General features: G+C 48.7%; 1 protein-coding gene across 1 annotated transcript in view; it reads right to left on the bottom strand.

Annotated features, from left to right (window-relative positions):
* Nucleotides 1-18,965, bottom strand: part of Pitpnc1 (phosphatidylinositol transfer protein cytoplasmic 1) — a 247,599-nt gene that overhangs the window by 91,652 nt on the left and 136,982 nt on the right. The window contains exons 3-4 of the mRNA XM_060386515.1: nt 15,116-15,204; nt 14,351-14,358 (exon numbers count right to left, since the gene is read on the bottom strand). Coding sequence (XP_060242498.1) covers nt 14,351-14,358; nt 15,116-15,204 — 97 coding nt within the window. The remainder of the gene's footprint in view (nt 1-14,350; nt 14,359-15,115; nt 15,205-18,965) is intronic.

Here is an 18,965-nt window from a genome sequence, read left to right as displayed (position 1 = left end):
AGGGGCCCTGAAACGACCACACCTGAACCTGACCCATCTGGGCTGCACGCATCCTGGGATGGATGTGAACACGGCTCAGCTCAGATGACAATGTCCCACGGCATTGTAAAGAGCCCGGACAGCCCGCTGGAGTGTCTGAGTGGCGACCCTGAGATCAGCCTATGAAGCTGTTGTTTGCTTGTTTGTCTGTTTCTTTGGGCAGGGTTTCACTAGGTAGCCCCTGCTAGCTGACTGCCCTCAGCGCCCCAAATGCTCCGAGTAAATGCTCCACTGAGCCAGGAGACTTGACTACGGATACGGGGGAAGGCCTCTGGAAGCTGAAGGGAGTGCTGAATGAAAAAAACAACAACAAAAAAACCATGAACTCAGTCCATCAGTCTCAAGGAATTGAAAGAGGGAGAGCAGAAGAGAACCCAGAAGGCTGGATGAAATTCGAGCCATGGCTGACACCTTAGTTTCAACCCAGCCAACGACTCAGCTAACCTAGGCACAGATTCCTATCCCCTGCGAGACGCAAGATAATAAACTGATGCTGAGTTTTGTGGGAAATCTGCCCCATGGCGACAGAAGGGCCTGCCCAAGGCTCCCCTTCCAGATGGCCCATCTGGCCCGTGTAAGTGCCCCTAACACACCTTGAGGTCTGAACACCTCCAGGGAAACCTGTCCTCCTCTTGGCTTAGTCATCTGACCTACAAGGGCTTAAGGCCAGGGAGACGGTTTCCGCTGACTGACACCAGGAAGCTTGTCCCTAGCTGCTACCCACGTCCAGAAGTGTGCACCAGGTTTTGGAGGGAAACGGACTTTCGTTCAAGCCCCAGATTCTTCGCTCGTGAACTCTGTGATACCCGGCAAATTCCCTCATCAGTCTCAGCTTGAATGTCCCCATCTATCACTCGGAGACGGTGCAGCTTCGCAGTGACTCAGCTGAGAGGAAAGCGACAGAGGACATCTGAGGTTAGGATGGACTCCACTCCGGTGGAGTTGGCCCGGTCCATGTACTCCTCTCTCTGGAACTCCCACAGCAGCAGGGATGAGCTAACGTGGCTGGAGTCCAGACAGATCTGTCGTGAACATGTGAGGGCTCGCTGGAGAAGTTCCCACAGGCGGAACACCTGCTGGACTGGTCCTTCCCATTACAGGAACGGTGGCCTGCTCCTCTCCTGTGGATATGAAGCCTACATTCCCAGCTCTGTCCCTGACTATTTACACTTTCTTCCCAGCCTCCTCTCTTGCATCCCACCACCCCCTGCCCACATCATGCAGAGAAAACAAAAATTCTACCAGGGGCCTTTCTGCCTCCTAGATCTAGAGATTAATAGGGTCCCTAGTTCACTCAGTTTACAAAGCCAGAGGCTCAAAGAAGTTACAAGATAACACCTGAAGCAGCAATTCAGAGCCCCAGGGGCCATGTGTGACGAGTCCTGAGCCCTTCTCCCCACGAGAAACAGCACCAGCACCAGGAAGAAACCAGGGCAACAGGACAGCTGCTGTCTCGTCACTGTATCTTTGATTTTCCCCAAGAAGAATGGCACTGGGGTCCTTGCCATCTGCTCCCCGCCGCCACTGGCTTCCTTTGTGTGCCGTATCTGCGCACAGTTAATTGGTGAGCCATCCCATTAGAGTCTACTGAGTTAAACCTCCCATGGAACTGTGGTCCTACAGCGCAAGCAAAAATCTCCAGCAGAAAGAGCTAGTGTGCAGTGGGGGATGACTCTTTGTTGAACGTTGAAATAAACCTATTTGAAGTTTTGAGAAGCGGTGAGGGAGGGAGGGAGGGAGGGAGGAAGGGAGACATGAAGCGTCTGGGCCTCTGCAAGAATAATTTCCAGACACGAGCTGCTCACATTTCCCGACAGTGAACCTGAGGAAATGTGAGCAGCTTGTGCCGAATGCAAGGTGGAGCTGCGCTCCCAATTCACTACAGACACGCTTTAGGGGGGAAAAAAAAAAGAAAGAAAGAAAGAGCTATTTTTGGCCCTGTGATTGATTAGGGTTGCTATGGTGACAAGAAACACTTATGAGAACAAAACTAAATGTAAGCAAACTGAAGTCTTAAAGGGAAAGGGGCAAACACACACACACAGGGACATCGCAGTCTTCCTGAGGGGTGCGGGGAAGGCCTTGCTGTGGGTACCACATCTGTGCAGAGCAACAAGATGGTGGCTGTGGGGACAAGCCCAAGGTTCTCCGGGGACCCCGACCTTCACAAGCAGGGCGTGGCCAAACTTCCGGGAGCATGGGGACCACTCACATCGAAGACTGTCACCGAGGACACAGTACTCCTCTGGCATTGGAGTCACAGCTGACACCCTTTAAGCTAGAGCACCTTCCAACAGTATATACACATGTACATACACGAACATACAATTCTCCGTGACAGTTCAGTCCTAACTACATGGCGCTGCCTCATCCGCCGCAGCTTCCGGGCCTTTCTTGGGATGGCTCTCTTCTAGGTAGCTGGTGGGATTTCTTCAGCTCTTTAGGTTGCTTTTCTCAGGGGCCGAAGAGGGGGTTCTCTCAGTGGTAGAGCACGAGGCTAGCACGCGTGAGCGGAGAGACTTATGGCTATCGTGTGTGAGGTGGTAGAGCGCACGGTGAGCGCGTGTAAGGCCCTGGCTTCCCTCCGAGACACCAAAGGGAGAAGCTATCATTCCCATCGTAGCCGGTGCGCTGCAGGGACACGTGTTAAAGGTGCTTATTATGCCTTGAGTTGTGCACCCATTCCCACATCTAATTCCCAGATGGCATCAACATCCCTGGAGAAAACCTGCAGCTGGGAGCACGCACTTTCCTGTTCCTGCCTGGCCCCCGGCATCACTCCGCTTTGGTCTCTGTCCTTAGTCAACTCATATGGCTAGAATATGACATGGGGTCGTCTGTATTTAGTCTCTTTCACATAGCGCAATATAACAGCACTCCCTCCTTTTTCCCGGCACAGTTCTATTCCACTATATGGATATACCACATTTCTTTTTTGGCGGGGAGGAGAAGGGGAAGTTTCAAGACAGGTTTGAAAAACCCCTGTGTTGCCTTGGCTGTCTTGGACTCCCTGTGTAGACCAGGCTGGCCTTGAACTCAGAGAGATCTGCCTGCCTCAGTCTCCCTGTTGGGAGCAGCAAGCTGGGGCTGCTCGCCTGTTGGGATTGCAGGTGTGTGCCACTGCACCCAGATAGACCACATTTTCTTTATCCATTCCTCAGTGGCTGGCCTTCCTAGGTAGTCAAGTCCGGCCAGAATTTGCCATTTTACGCTTCCATCTCAAGCGCTGGGGCTGCCGTGGTACAGATGTGTGCTACCCCCGTTTCCCTTGCTTCCACCTTTTGGCTGTTATGAATAGTGGCATTGTGGGTATTCTCACACCAGGTTTTGTATGGGTGTGGGTTTCCATTTCTCTTGGGTGGATGCCCAGAGTGAACTATGTAGCAAGGTGACTGACTGTGTTTAATCTTTTGGGGAATGGTCAGGCGACTCCATCACTCCAAAGGCCAGCAGCATTGTGTAGGTTCTGATGACCATATCCTTGACACTGCTCGTTACTATCTGGGTGCATCCTGACCACAGAAGCCCAGGAGCATCTATGGACAAAAATGATGATCCACAGAGATGCAGGACCCGACACGGCGACAGAAACAACAGTGGCATGTCTACGTACTTATTTTCAAGGGGCATTGTCCCAAATAACCGCCGCCATCCATAAACTCATCTGAGAACTTGTTGATTTTCACCAAATCCCAATACCAGGAAGAAACAAGGATGGTGTAAGGCCCAGCAGCGTGCCCAGAGTGAGAGACAAACAAGGGATGGGTCGGGACTCAACCCAGGCTATCTGCCTCTCCGGTTTAAGCAGATACACCCATCCCTTTATGAAGCGGCTTCCTGAATATCAGAGAGGGCCCAGTGTCTGGGCAAGATGGGACTGCTCAGCTTCTCATTGCGTCCTGAAGGCACCACCTGCAAAATTTCCCCTCGAATTCTCATAACCTTTATGTGCTTTAACTTGCAGGGACGTACATTATACACAGCGCCATTATACAGCTAAAGGAGTCACATATGCAGCAGGCTTGAGACATGCCCCCTTGCTGGCACCTGATTCTCACACATCACCCGGGATCAGGATATTTAGGATAAGAAAGGGTCAGAGAGAGGTGTGATTTTATTGTAATTAATTTTTTTTTCTGAGACAGTGCTTCATGCAGTCCAGGCTATGTAGCCAAAAGATGACCCTGAACTTCTTCTGATCCGGCTATACAAAGGGAAACCCATCATTCGCCGAAAAAGGCCTTCGTTCAGATAGTCATGCTATCTCGTCAGTCACCAGCCCCAATCTTCTCTTATCTGACCTCAGAACTTTCCCAGGGAGTCCGGAGTCAAAGTCAAAGGGAGTCAAGAGATTCAAGGAGTCAGCCTGACGTTCAGGAAGTATTTATAGACTTAAAAAAAACTTCTCTAACTTTTATCTAGAGCCCAACTTGTTCCTTGCTATCTTGCCCTGACAGTTCAGCATGTATTTCCTGTTACCAACAAACATAAAACTCCACAAGGACTCAGTCTTCCTTGAGTCCCCTGATGAAGACAACAGTTGCTTGGCACTGTATATATATTGTCAATCAATGTCATCCAGGGAATTTCAACTTGAGATGAGCACTAGGTACCAGGTAGAGGCACTAACTAGACAGTGAGAAAAGTCAGTGACACTTATGAAGTCAGGGAAGGCCCGGGGCCTCAGGTGTGCGAACAGTGGGCATATAGGTGGGTTTTGTTTTCATGTTCTTTAGCTCCTTCTCTCTCTCCCTTCCCCCCCTTGTCCTTCCCTCTCTCTTCTCCCTCCCTGTGCCTGTGTGCCTCCACTTGTGTGGAGGCCAGAGGTGAACCTTAGACATCGCCCTTCACCTCTTATTTTGAGGCATGATCTCTCACTTGTCTGGAGCTCACAAAGCAGGCTAGGCTAGCTGGCCAGTGAGTCCCAGTCTAACCCCAGCAAGCTAGCAGTGTCTGCTTCCCCAGCGCAAGGTTTGTAAACAGACACTTTATAAATCATCAGGCTTTTATGCAAGGGCTGGGATTCAAACCTTAGCCCTCGTGCTTGGATGGAAGGTACTTTATGGGATGGGTCATGTCCCCATTTCCTCATCCCCCGATGTTCTTTCTTCCCAACCCTCTCTCCTCTCCCCCCCCTTTCTTTCCTTCCCAATCCTCTCCTCTCCTCTCCTCTCCCATTCCTAGCTGGCTTGAAACTTAACCAGAACTAGGCTGGCCCCAACCTTGCAGCACCCGCCCCACTCAAGTGCTAGGCTCTTACAGGTGTAAGCTCCAGTGTCCAACCTCGAGATGTAGGTCTTAAGAAACAAGCCCATTTCAGTTATCTTTACCTTAATCTGGATTTTGTTTTTGTTTTTGTTTGTTTTTTTGGTGACAGGGTCTCTCTCTATAGTCCTGGCTGTCTTGGAACTAGCTATGTAGACCAGGCTGGCCTTAAACTCACAGAGATACACCTGCCTCTGCCTCCTGAGTGCTGGGATTAAAGGCACTTTTTTAGCCTTTCATGCTGACGGAAATTTGCCTCAGAAGGGAAAATAAAAATTTCTCATTTGTGCCTGGAAGTCTTTAACGCACATACCAGTTCCAAGCAGGCCTGTTCCCCCGTGCCTCATCTGCTTAGATTTGACATGACCATGCTGCCTAGGTACTGAGGGCCTGGTGTGACTGACTATATTAGATAGGGTCCCGCTGAGGGGATAGCTGGGAGGGGGCCTCAGAGAAGATAGTTCTTGAAAAACATCTTCAGAACGCAAGTTGGGGAGTCGGGGGAAGCAAAAGGATTGCACTGCAAAGAGGATGAGACAAAGAACAGCATATAAATAAGAGTGCCAAAGATGAATCAGAGTGACTCCTCAAATACATCCCGCACAGGAAGGCACACGTGGCCAAGAAGAATGGCGGGGCCTGAAAGAGAAGTGGAGGGGAGTGAGAGGAAGTGAGTACAGCAGGCAGAGCCAGAAAGAGCTGGAAACAGCTGCCTCCGTCCCAGCCCACGGCAAGGAAATACGCTTTGGGCTTTCCACACTGCACCAGCCGAGCCCCGCACACAGCTCGGTTCATTCATTAATTCATTCAGTCATTGACGGAGCCCCTCCCCATCCTCTCTCAAGCACAGGATAAGCAATTCAGTGGAGAAGCGAGGACAGGAGGGAGATGGAGCCGAAGGCATGAATGAAGGCACACTTTCTGAATGGAGCATGATCTGCTATTGGCACTTCTAGGGCAAGGAAATGAAATTCAGACTCATACAATCTGGAGCTGGGTTCGTCAAAGCAGAAACAAGCAGAGTGTACATAGTAAAGGCAAGACAAGAATTTAAAGAGACAGGCTGACCACGTCCATGGCCCTACACTGTGTGTAAGTAACAGATTGGAAAGAGCTAGAGTGAGTCCTCAAATACAAGCACATAGGCAGGGAAGGCTAAGATGGCCCACAGGGGCTGGGGTGAAGGCTCAGCCAGTGACAGAGCTTGCAGTGTAAGGATGAAGAGCTGAGTCCAGGTCCCTGGCGTTCACACACAAAACCAGATGTGGGTCCTTACACACCTCTAACTCCAGCACTGTCGGGGACAGAACGGACAATCACTGGGGCTTGTTGTCACAAGCCCAATACCAGGTTCAAAGAGAGACCCTGTCTAAAGAGAATAACATGGAGAGCGACAGAGTAGGAAGCCCGCATTCTCCTCATATGCACGCATGCACACGAGCATGCAAATGGACAAAGCATGGTGGAAAGAGAGAACCAAAGGCTGCACGTTGTCTTCTGGTCTCTAGATTGATACCATAGCATGTCACTAACAGCTGGCAAACATTCCACACGGCTGGAGTGGATGACGTGCTTTATCATCTGCTCTCCCCGCTCACAATGGCGGAATTGATTCTCTCTGCGCTTGCAAGTGGCCAGAACACAAAGAGAAGTAGCTTGCTCAAGGCTCCTGCTTCCTAGGCACTGAGTGGCTGGTTGCCAGATGGGGAGACTGGGGTCTACCCAGTGCCATGGCTTCTGGGAACATTCTGAAACAAACCTTTACCTCCTCCCTCCATTGGCCAAACATCTCAGCATTTTGTTACAGCACCAGGGCAGAGACACACACATCTAAATGCATAGAGTCTGCGTCTCAGCCTGCGGCTACCTTTTTCTGAGTGACTTAATGCACTGATTTGCTCGAAAAGAAATGTATCCAGAATCCATACCACTTGATTCTAATGAAACCAAAACCATTTCATTATCGTTGGGCAGTCCCAACATATTAGCTTACTAAAATGGAGAAGGCGATATTTACTTGGTTAGAACTGATCCAGTGATTTATGTAGCAATAGAATAGCTCTAAGAGAAGCTTCTAGAATTCCTCTAAGTCCTTGCAAAACACAAAGTTCCATGGACTATTAAGTAAGCGTGGGAGTGTTACAAATCGCAGGACCCTTTGGAACAATGGCTGTGAGAATGTTTCGATACAATGAAATCCATTCATCTCTTCTCCTGCCAATTGGTTGTGTGCCTTTTGAGACCACTGTTTTTCTGTAGCCACTGCTGTAATGGACCTTAGCTATACACACCAAGCTAACCTCAGGGGAATCTTCTTCAGCTTCCGGGCTGCTGGGATTATAGGCGTGACCCCATGCCTGGCTTATGTGTTTCTCTTTCTCCATCATTAACTTGTCATTATGAGTATTTCTAACTGTTTGCATGCACCTAAGTTCTCCACACACCTCAGGATTTTTGAAGGGTAAATTTGATTCTAAAGGTGACGTCCATTTCATGCCCTAATTTGTGTGTTTACTCCCATCTTGTCCGTGAAGGTCATCTTCAGTTCTGTACGAACTGCTGTCTTGTTTATTAATGCCCTCAACTGAAGGGTTCCTTATTCAGTGTGGCCTAACATTTGTTTCTACAGTCTCCATCTTTCCTCCAATTCTGCCTTCTCCTCTTCCCCTTTCTCCTCCACATGCCTTGTTCCTTTCCTGTTTTTTGAGACAAGGTCTCCTTATGCAGCTACTTGTTTTAGTTACTTTTGCATTGTTGTGATAAAGTGTCCACAGACACGCAGAGACTTATCTTGGCTCACGGTTTTAGAAGGCTCAGTCTGCCATACAGAAAAGGCTTGGCAGAGCAGTTCAGATAATGGTGGTAGGAGCATGTGGCAGAGACTGTTTATATCATGGTAGGTTGGGATAGAGAGCAGTGGGTGTAACCTTCAAAGATCTCCTTCGGGTGACCCAATTCTGGCAGATATGCCCACCTTCTAAAGGTTGTCCTCAAACAGTACCACCATCTGGGGAAACACTTTGTACCCAAACCACAACCGCAACCCAGGCTGCCTAACTCTCTCAACTGCTCTAGGGCCTGCGTGGTGAGCCCATACATGGTCCTAGTCCTAAAAAAGGAAATATTTACTTAGTCATCCAAAATCACAGGGTCAATCTTGAAACAGAGATGAAAGCAATTTCCTCACAGGCTAACCATGTCTCCGTGACCCCGGAGAAGGGATACTTGGAGACCTTCATTCTTTTCCCTTCCAGAGCTGGCCGGATGGTTCTCTAATTTCCTTCCAAACAAGTCAAGCCAGTCCTCGAGGTCTGGTATAATAAACAGATCCTTCCCTGGCCTTGTCCCTGGTTCCCTTGTTATGTAATTTAATAGTTTACATGACACTATGGCTGGGACTCCATGGAAGGTATGTGGGGGATCTGTCTCCCTGCTGGTACCCTCCCACACTCGAGAGGAGAGCCCATGTTCACCTTGAGTGAACACAGATGCCCTCTCAGCTGTGACCATCCCTTACTCCCCTGAACAGGCTAACTCCCCTGTCTAGGCCAACCCAACACCACTTGGGGCTCCTATTAAAAGGTCATTCCACTCTCCTTAGTTATTACATTTTTGCCCCCTCTTTCGCCCGAGTCTGAGTAGAGTAGACCATCCCTCATAGCTTTGTCTCTCTGCCAAACAGCCGCTATTTTAGCTGCCTGAGAGGCATGCCGGGGCAGGAGCCACAGCTCAGCCTGCAGAGTGCTTGTTTAGGATGCACAAAGCGCCGGGTCTAATCCCCCACGCTACATCAGCTGGGCACGGTGACGCACACTTGTAAGCTCAGGAGATAGGGGCAGGAGGGTAAGTAGTTCAAGGTCACCCTCAGCTACGTAGCTAGTTCAAGGTCAGTATGGGCTACTTGGAAAGAAATAAATACACAGGGGCATCTATTGGCCATGACCTCTTCCACAGAGGTCAAACACTGAAAGTTGTTTTGATAGAGGGGTGGGTGTGGCTACGGCACCAAAGTGTATTCACCAACTGAACACTGTACGTCATTGTTACGAACGTTACAAACTAAGGCTTCCAATTCCTGTAAGGAAGAAAGGAATTCTTTTCCCTTCAAAGCAACACAAGAGGGGCTGATGCTGTTGACTTATGTTATGGGTTTTCTTTTTCTTCCTTTTTTAGTTCTAGGAAAAAAAACAAAAAACAAAACAAAAAAAACACAACCCAATTACTACTTCAGACAGCAGACAGCCTCTTCAGTACCTTCCTTTGGGACTGATAAGACCTGGCGGTTTTGAAGGGCTGGTTAGACAGTCTACCCTCTGGAAGAATGTTATCACATTGTTCTTTGCATCCTGTGTAATTAAGGTCCACCTCTCCACCCCATACTCAAGCTGGAGATTATTTTTCTACGTCCTGAGCAAGTCTTCACTCGCAGCAGTGAAAAAGCTTTTATTCTTTGACAACTGGTATCAGGTTGACAAGGAAATGACCCTACATAGAAAGCCCTCCTGTCTGGGTTTTGTCACCGGTGAGGGCAGGATGCGGTTCAGGTGACAGGATGGATGGTCCACAGAGACCCATTGGTGAGAACTTACTACAGTCCTAGGTGACCATTGCTGTGCAGGGACACTGGGTTGGGGTTTGAGGGTCCCCGGGGGCTGCCTCTCAAAGGTCCCTTCCGGGCATTCTTGGGAGAGATTTTGTTTTGGGATGTAGGACAGGAAATGTTGAACTTGAGAAAGACGTCAGAAAGAGAGGTAGTGAAGATGAAAGGATCTGGGGATAAAGCGCTCAGTTAGACAGCACTGTAGACAGGAAGAAAGGGGGCGATGGAGAGCATCTGCCAGCTGTCCTGGGTGCAGGGCCTGTTCAGAGCCGAGGGTGGGGAGAGAGCGTGAGAACGCGGCCCAGCCCAAACCGGCTGTGGAGGCCACAGGACGTGTGTGTGTGTGTGTGTGTGTGTGTGTGTGTGTGTGTGTGTGTCGCCTGCAGGACTGCACCTGGAGCCAGAGGGAACATTTCAGATCCCCAGTGACTGCGGAGATGGAAAGAAAAGCAGGCCGGTTTTGGAATGGAAAATAAAAGCAGCGTCATCAGGAACAACATGGCTTCCCCATGGAGACTAACCGCAGACCCTGACCCGGCATTTGGCAGCACTCCGCTCTGCCCTCCACCTTCCTGCTGACCAGGATCCAGCAGCCGTCCCTGCCCACGGTGCCTAAAATCAGCAAGCTACACACCGGACTGTCCCCTTCCTGCTTCACTGTCTAACTCCCAACATGCCATTGTTTGGAGCTGGGACTCTAAGGAGGAAGTAGGTTTAGATACGATCAGAAAGATGGAGCACCCACGATGGAATTAGTTCCTAATAAGGAGAGAGCAGAGAGCATGCTTTCTTGGCTGCCGTGTTAGGAGGTGGACAGAAGCTCACTATTTGTAAGTCAGGACGAAAGCCCACCCCAGGGAGAGAGTTGGATGCTACCTTGATTTTGGACTTCCAGGGAGGGCAAGAAATACATATCTGTTCTTTCCAGTTGCCCTGTCTATGGTAATGTGTTTCAGTGGCCATACTACGACACAGCAGTGAGTTGTGCTCCACTCCAGGTTAACGTAAATGCCACCGTCTCCCAGACATGTTCCTACAGTTCACTCAGACCATATATATATTGATACACACACACACACACACACACACACACACACACACATATACACAGGCCTCCATCAAAGAACTGACAGACTATTCTTGGCTACATAGTAAGTTTGAGGCTAGCATGGGATAAGAGACCCTGTCTTAAAAACAAACAAACAAACAAACTAACTAACTAACTAACTAACTAACTAACTAACATATAGCAACAACCACAAACTCCCCACTGTCAGCAAAAAGGGCTGGGGCAGTTCAGTTGGCAAAGTGCTTGCCAAGCCTTGGTGAAGTCCTGGATTTAAGCCCCAGTGCTGAGTTAAGCCAGCATGGAGGTGCACATCCATAATCACAGCAACTGAAGAAGTGGAGGCAGGAGTTTAGAAAGGAAAGGTGAGACGGCTCAGTGGGTATAAAGCACCTTGCCAGACAAGTTAGATCCCTGGAACCCAGGGGAGTGGAATGAGAGACTAGTCCATTGATGATTATTCTCTGACCTCAACGTGCGTGCTACACCAATTACACCCCCTCACGTGCAAATCACACCCACACAATAATAACAGGTAAAATAGTTTGTAAAGAATGAATATTGACAGTTAAGTGTCTGTCACACCGAACACTCCCCCAACTGTCCATCTTATCACCTGCACCAATCCTGACTAAGCCAGGAGCAGCCTTCCGGTGGTTTCAGTGAGCACTTGACTAGCCCTGGAGTTCCTGTGGCATGACAGATGCAGGGTAGTTCCTGGTTATGTACTCTCTCTCCCATGGGCCATGTCTGAGGCCTGCTGAGTCCTCTCTGACCTCAAGTCTCCGGGACTTGCTAACAACACTAAGGCTTTGACTAGGATGTCCACATACTTGTCACCAGATTATGACCCCAAAGGTCAGAGATGAATGCTCAGTGGTTGCTCTCAAGCAAGATGCTTGGTGTACATGGCTGCCCTGTGAATGACTGCCAACCTCAGACAGAGGTGACCACCCAAAGAACAGAGGAAGAAAGCCATCTCCAAAAGACATGGGGCAGAACAACCGGAGAACAGGTAATGCTGAGTCAGACAGAAAGTCATATGGTGTAGCAATGGACAACTAAAAGGGCTTCCTCAGTGCTGTGTCCCGCTGATTTCCCTGAACAGGAAAGTCTCCCCAGAGCTGCAGGAAGGCTGGGGGGATCGAGGCTTGGTAGAAGCTCAAGCACTGAGAAACCCTCAGAAGGAGCTGGGGCTCCCATGCGAAGACTTCCAGGCGGCACAGGACAGCAACGGCACACGTCTCCACTGAGCTCCCATGTCTGTGAGGGAGTTTCCAGAATGGGCTGACAGGCGGGATCACCTTTGCTGAATGTGGGTGTTACCACTCCATGGGCTGGGCTCCCAGGCTCCGGACAATGGGGACCATTCGGCCGAGCTGCCCCACATTTCCTGCGTGCCTTTCCTTCATGTTGGGCTGTACCCCTCTCACTGTGAGCCCACATGAGCCCTTCCTTCCTCTAGTCCCCCTCCTTGGTCGCATGGCCACAGCAATGAGAAAGGTAGAGGCAGGAGGATCTCTGTTTGAGGGCTGCCTGGTTTACAGAGTGAGTTCCAGGCCAGCAAGAGCTATATAGGGAGACCCTGTCTCAAAACAAAACAAAACAAAAACCAAAAACACAAAGAGATAAACCCCCCAAAAAACTATCATGTTCATATGTCACATATTCACATAGGGTCAAGTCAAGGTGATTTAATTCTAAGGTTCCAGGCAAATAACTGTCTTTGTGCAAACTTTCTGTTTGTTTGTTTTAGGTATGGGGGGGAGGAGCTTTTCATGATAGGGTTTCACTGTGTAGCCCTGGCTGGCCTCAGATTCACAGAGATCCACCTGCCTGTGCCTCCCACATGCTGGGATTAAGGGTTTGTGCCACCATGCCTAACTCCGTCTGCGGTTTTAAAGGTTAACAGCTTTCTTTGTCTGCGTCACCAATGATGAGTTCACCTCAAATGAAGAGGCCCGATCTTTGAGAGAGGGAAGGAGGAAAGCATTAAAGACCCACACTCCCTGGACCGCACCTTGGTCAACACGATTGCCACTACTCCTTCACGGGGCAGTGAGAGCGGGCCACCACCGAAACACAAGGAAATGGAGATGTATCCAGAGGCCGTTCGGAGGCAGGGGAGGCAGGATGCAACCAATTCCAAAGCCCACCTTCTTGATGTCCGTGCACACGTGGCGACATGTCTGTGTTTGGGTTCGTATGTGTATGTGTGGGGAGGTCAAAGGTTGATATTAGGTGTCATCCCTGTTGCTCTCTACCTTGTTGTTTTGAGTCTCTCACTGAATGGGAAGCTCGATGATTCAGTCAGTCCGGATAGCCAATGAGTGTCGCCGCCTCCCCGCAAAGCGCTGGGGTTATTATACATGTACACGGCCATGCTGAGCTTTTAACTGGGGCTGGGATTGAACTCAGGTCCTCAGGCTTTCGAGACATGCCCTTTGCTACCTGAGCCCTCTCCCTAGACCCCCGAAGTCCTCCCAGCATCCTACTGGGCGGCTCACAACTGCCTGTAACCCCAGCTCCAGGGGACCTGGCAACAATCAATGATTAATGTGGCACTGCCCAGGCCACCCTGGGCAGTGCCACCGTGGGGCAGGTGGTCCTGTGATGTCTCAGAAAGAAGACTGAGTGAGTCAAGAGCAGCAAGCCAGCAAGAAGTACTCTTCCATGGCCTCTACATTAATTTCTGCTTCCAGGTTCCTCTGTGATCGACTGTGACTGGGGACGCTTAAGCCAAAGAAACCCTTTCTGCCCCCGAGCTGCCTTTGGTCAGTGTTTTATCCCAGCAACAGGAAGCCATTAGTAAGGCAGTCAGTCTGTCTCTTAGGACAGGAAACAGCTCAATTAGTTGGTTCATCAAGCCAGAGAGAGAGAGAGAGAGAGAGAGAGAGAGAGAGAGAGAGAGAAGGAGGGAGAGGGAGACCATAAGCAGGTGGGCACTCTGAGGCAAGAGTGCACTCTGGCACTAGCAGATCATTTATATATGCATCTCCCATCTATAAAAACCTCCCCCCACCCATTCTATAGTATCTTTACTAACACATTTCCAGACACTCTTTTACTACAGTGAACTCTCACCACTAAAGCAGTCAGGCTATGTAAGAACTGCAAGCCAGAGTTAATTATGTAAAGTGACTCTTAAGGCACTTTGAATTACATTAATATTCTTGAAAATAAAATGAGAACACTTAACTTACTGAATTATATATATATATGTAAAAATTACATAATAGCCTAATTTAAATATTTCTTATTCTGAATTATTCCTCTTTTTTTTTTAAAAAAAGAGACTACTTTAATAAGACAAATATGAAGAAGATTTCAATTAATCCACAGATCAGAGGCAGAATATTTTAAAAACCAAATGAACTTACTGTGTATTCTGATTCCAGACGTCCAGATGACAAAGAGGGAAAAGAAAAAGAGAGAGAGAAAAAAAATGAGTGAGACTAGTTCTACAGAACGCAAACCACACAACCGTTACTGACAACTTATAATTATTATTAAAAACAAGCTAAAGAAACCTTCCAAAAGTTAGGTTTCTGGAACTAGTTAATGTCTCTATGTTTCGTGGTATTCCTGTGGTTGGCCATTCCAGGTCAGTTAGATAAGATTCAATTAACCTATAGGTTTGTGGCTAATTAAAAACCCAAGTGTTGGCACTGTAAAAGCAGAATGAAAGGCTAATAATTCCAGCAGAACATTTCATTAACCGCAAAGGAAATCTTTTCAGTGGAAAAGCAGCTTCTTCTCTTTCCTCTTTTCTTTCTTTTTTTTTTTTTTTTTAATTACAGAGAGCTCGCAAAGAAGCTGAACTGGAATCCTGAGACGCCCTGCGTCTGAGGGCTGGGACACACCCTTCAGAAACTGGGGCAGGGGTCTCATGCCTCAGAAGGTGTTCAGAACCGAGCGTGTCATAAAGAAGAGCTGTTAAAGATTTCCATATCTTCTGAGAGGAGAGAGAACTCAAAGTAAAATACAGAAAAGCCCAACCAAACAACTTGTGTGTGGCTAAACTGTGGGGGAAATCTGATGAGAAGACCTCCGGACGGCCCTGTGGGGACAGTCTGCCCTCACTCAGTGAAACTCCACCACTGCCCCAGCCTGGACTCGCTGACCCGCCCGGAGGACTTACCTACCTGTGATTGTGTACGGGTAATAATTCCACGCCTTCTCGGTCACATAAAATATTTTGGGAACAACAGCTCTAGCCCAGCTAGGCAGTTTGCTAAAAGAAAAAAAAAAAAAAAAGGATGGAAAAGAAAAGAAAAAAGTTAGTGAGAGTCTGACTGGGCTTTACTTCGACTGCTTGGAGACAATGGGGCGTTATTTCTGATATTCTGCAGGCTCTCTCTCCTCCACTCATCTACTCCCTATCTCCCCTATCTCTGCAGTACTTACCAGAGTCATGAATTTCCCTGGACATACTTGTGTTCCCTCAAAATATATAAAGGCAGAAGGCAACAGGCAGCTGGGCTCAGTGGCAGCAAGTTTCTAGGGCTGTAATCTCTCTCTCTCTCTCTCTCTCTCTCTCTCTCTCTCTCTCACAATATCCTTTATGTGCCTGAGGATTTTGCATGTATGTGTACCATGTATGTGCGTCTGGTGCTTGAGAAACCCACACGAGGACAGTAGATGCCCTGGAACTGGAGGCAAGGACAGTTCTGAGGCATCATGCAGATTCTGGGAATTGAACCCAGGTCCTATAGGGGAGCAGCCTGTGCTCTTAACCATAGAGCCATCTCTTCAGTCCCCGAAGATAGAGCCTTTACAGAAGCTCAAATTATGTTCCCTTTGATCTAAGGTGAGTCCTAATCCTAGTGATTGGTGGAGGATTTGGGACTTGAAGTCACATGAGAAAGTCATGTGACTACGGCAGCAGAAAACAGAATGCTACAGCTGTAGGCCAGCAAAGTTTGTCAAGGATTGCTGCAGACGACTAGAAGTTCTGAGAGAAGCACACAGCACACTTCCGAGTAGACCTCCCAAAGGAACCATTTCCCATACTTTGATGTTGGACTTCTGGCCCCCATATCTGAGAGATAACTGCTTTCGTTGTAAGCCACCCAGTGTGTGGAAATTTATTATGTGAGTCCTAAGAAAGTTAAGTCTTCTGGAGCAAGGCCATGGGCAAACACTTGCAGAAAAGAAATTCTCCAAAGACAGAGGTTTGATGGTCATTTGCAGCCAAATACTAATCAGGTGTGGTTTTTCCTTCAGAGGTAAATGTGGGGCAGAGTGAAGGAGCATAGCTTTCCTTATCTATCTCCTGTAACATATATTTTATATGACTTAGATCTCTTTCTCTCCCTTTCTCTTTCTCTTTCTTCCTTTCTCTCTCTGTGTACCTCTGTGATATAGGTGGGTACCTATGGAGGCCAGAAGAGGGCACCAGATCCCATGAGCCTAGAGTTCCATGGGAAGGCTGATTTGAATGCTAGGAACCAAACTTTGGTCCCCTGGAAGAGCAGCAGGCATTCTTAACCGAAGAAGTTTCTCTTCAGCCCGTCATCATGATTTTATTTCTCCCAGCACTAACCAGGTAGCTTAGCCTAGGATGCTAATGTCTGGCCCTTTTTTATGGGATCAGACCCACAGAAATGATGAACCATCAGCTTCTTAGGCCTGTGTTGAGGATATAATCATGGTTTGTTGTTTTGGTCCCAGGTGTGGGATATGGGACTGATTCAGATGGTCCACAGCAGCAGACTATTTGCCTCGTGTGGGCTCTGAGAGGGCACTTTGCCAGCTGCAGATAGTTTAAATCTGAGGACTGTGCAGAGAGAATAAATGCCAGAGCCCAGAGAGTTCCAAGAAAAAACAAGGCTGATCCTGCTTCCCCTTTGCTGCTCCCTGGTTGCTGCTGTGAGACAAGAAGTTGGAGATCTCCTGAAACAAGGATTGGACTGGCTCCAAGGAACCTAACCAGCAGGAGGCAGCTAAGAGAACTGTGCCCCCTCTCCACTAACCCTTTCTCTCTCCTACCTGGTGTTGGGGTGCTGGAAGGGATTGGGGTGGAGTAGGGAGAAAAAGATAAAAGAAATGTAAATAAAAGTTTTTTATTTTGTTAAAGTACCACAACGGGCCTGCGTGTTAGCGAAGTATATCAAGAAGCAGTTTTAAGGGACTGGGGGGAGAGGTCAGCCAGTATACTGTCAGACACAGAAGCACAAGGACCTGAATTCCGCCCAGCACCCCTGTGAAAAAGGGAAGTGCATGCTTGAAATCCCAGCTCTGGTGAGGCAGAGGCCGGCAGATCCTCGGGGCTGGCTGGCCTGCCAGTCTAGCCTAATTGGCAAGATCCAGGCTGAGAGGCCCTGTCTCCAAACCCAAGGTGGAAAGCTCCTAAGGAATATTTGAGATTGACGCACACCAAGCTGCTATGACTAAGAAATGAAAATTTCAAGCTAGCAGTACCTCATGGTGGTTAATCTGCCTTACCAACCTGACTGGATTCAATCTCCTAGGGGATATATCTTTGTGTGTGTGTGTGTGTGTGTGTGTGTGTGTGTGTGTGTGTGTGGTGTTTGTGAAGAAGCTTAACTGAGGAGCGAAGATCCCCCTTAATGTACACCATCCGTGGGCTGGGCCCAGGATTGAGGAGAAAGGAGTCGGCAAGCAGCAGTGTTCATCTCTCTCTAACGGTTGACACCATGTGGCCCCCTGCTGCCCACTCCTGCTGCCCCGCCTTCTCCATCACGAAGGATTGTACCTGCAAAACTGTGACCCAAAGCAAACCCTTTCTTCCTTAAATCACGTGTCAAGGTAACAAGAGAAGCGACTAATACAAGCCCTCAATATTCCTCTTCTCTAACACAGAACACAGGTGACAACGAGAGGCAATTAACCACCGCATAGCCGGAATGCCTTCTCGGCTGCTGCTCTCAGGGTTTGAGAGCAGTTAGGCCTAACTTTTGAAAAAGGCAAATGCATATTGCCTTTTCTTTTTCTTTTTTTTTTTTTTTTCCCCCAAGACAGGGTTCCTCTTTGTAGCCCTGGCTGTCCTGGACTCCCTTCATAGACCAGGCTGGCCTTGAACTCAAGGATGCACCTGCCTCTGTCTCCCCAAGTGCTGGGATTACAGGCCAGACCTCACTCAAAGTTCTGGGCTGTTTATTAGGGTCCAAACAAGTGAGACTTTAAAGCAACAGCAATAAAAAAAGAACAACAACAAAAACTCTAAGCTCCCCCAAAACTGGTTGAGCAGCCGTGGTGGGCTTTGCTCTCAGGAGGGCTGTGATGAGGGAGCAGGAGATGTCTTAAGATTCACTTGTCATGCCTGAAGTCTGCTCTAACTCAGGATTTCTCACTCCTATAAAACCGCCCCTGCAGAGGCTGCTCATTTACCTTGTATTCACACTTCTCAAAGAACGGCTGCTCCCGGACAGGGGCTTTTTATAGTTTTTGCTGATGACTGAGTCCATCAGACGCTGACGCTGGAGTGCAACTGAGGTTGATGAGGGACAGGGAAATCCCACTGGCTTGCCGACTGCCAATCACATGAGCCAGACTTCTTCTGAGCTCCTTCCTTGTCTGTGCCCAGAGCACTGTGCCAACAGACAGTGGGGGCAGATTGGGATTCTAGCTATGGGAAGACTCTTCTGGTAAGTTTTAAAAAATATTCTCATAGACTAGGGTATATGTCTATATATCCTCATAAACTCACTGTCTAGTCCAAGATGACCTTGAACTTCTGATTTCCCTACCTCCACCTCTGCAGTGCTAAGGTTGCAAGTGTGTACCCCCATGCCTGGTTTATGTGTCCCTGGGATCAAACCCAGGGCTTTGAGCTTGCTAGGCAGGCATTCGACCATCCGAACTACATCCGTGGAGCAAAGAACTATTGAGTTTAGGCAAAGTAACTTCATTTCCCTACGGCGCCGGAGCCCGCTCTCCACCGTTCCTCTGCAGGGGACTGCCCCATACGCCACGTCTCCCCTGACCCACCGCATGTTCCTCTCACCGAGACCCCGGGACAGTCCAGTAACT

The sequence above is a fragment of the Meriones unguiculatus genome, chromosome 7, assembly GCF_030254825.1.
Source record: "Meriones unguiculatus strain TT.TT164.6M chromosome 7, Bangor_MerUng_6.1, whole genome shotgun sequence".
Lineage (NCBI taxonomy): Eukaryota > Metazoa > Chordata > Mammalia > Rodentia > Muridae > Meriones > Meriones unguiculatus.
Note: the sequence above shows the minus strand (reverse complement) of the source record. Positions and strands in the feature narration are given on the sequence as shown.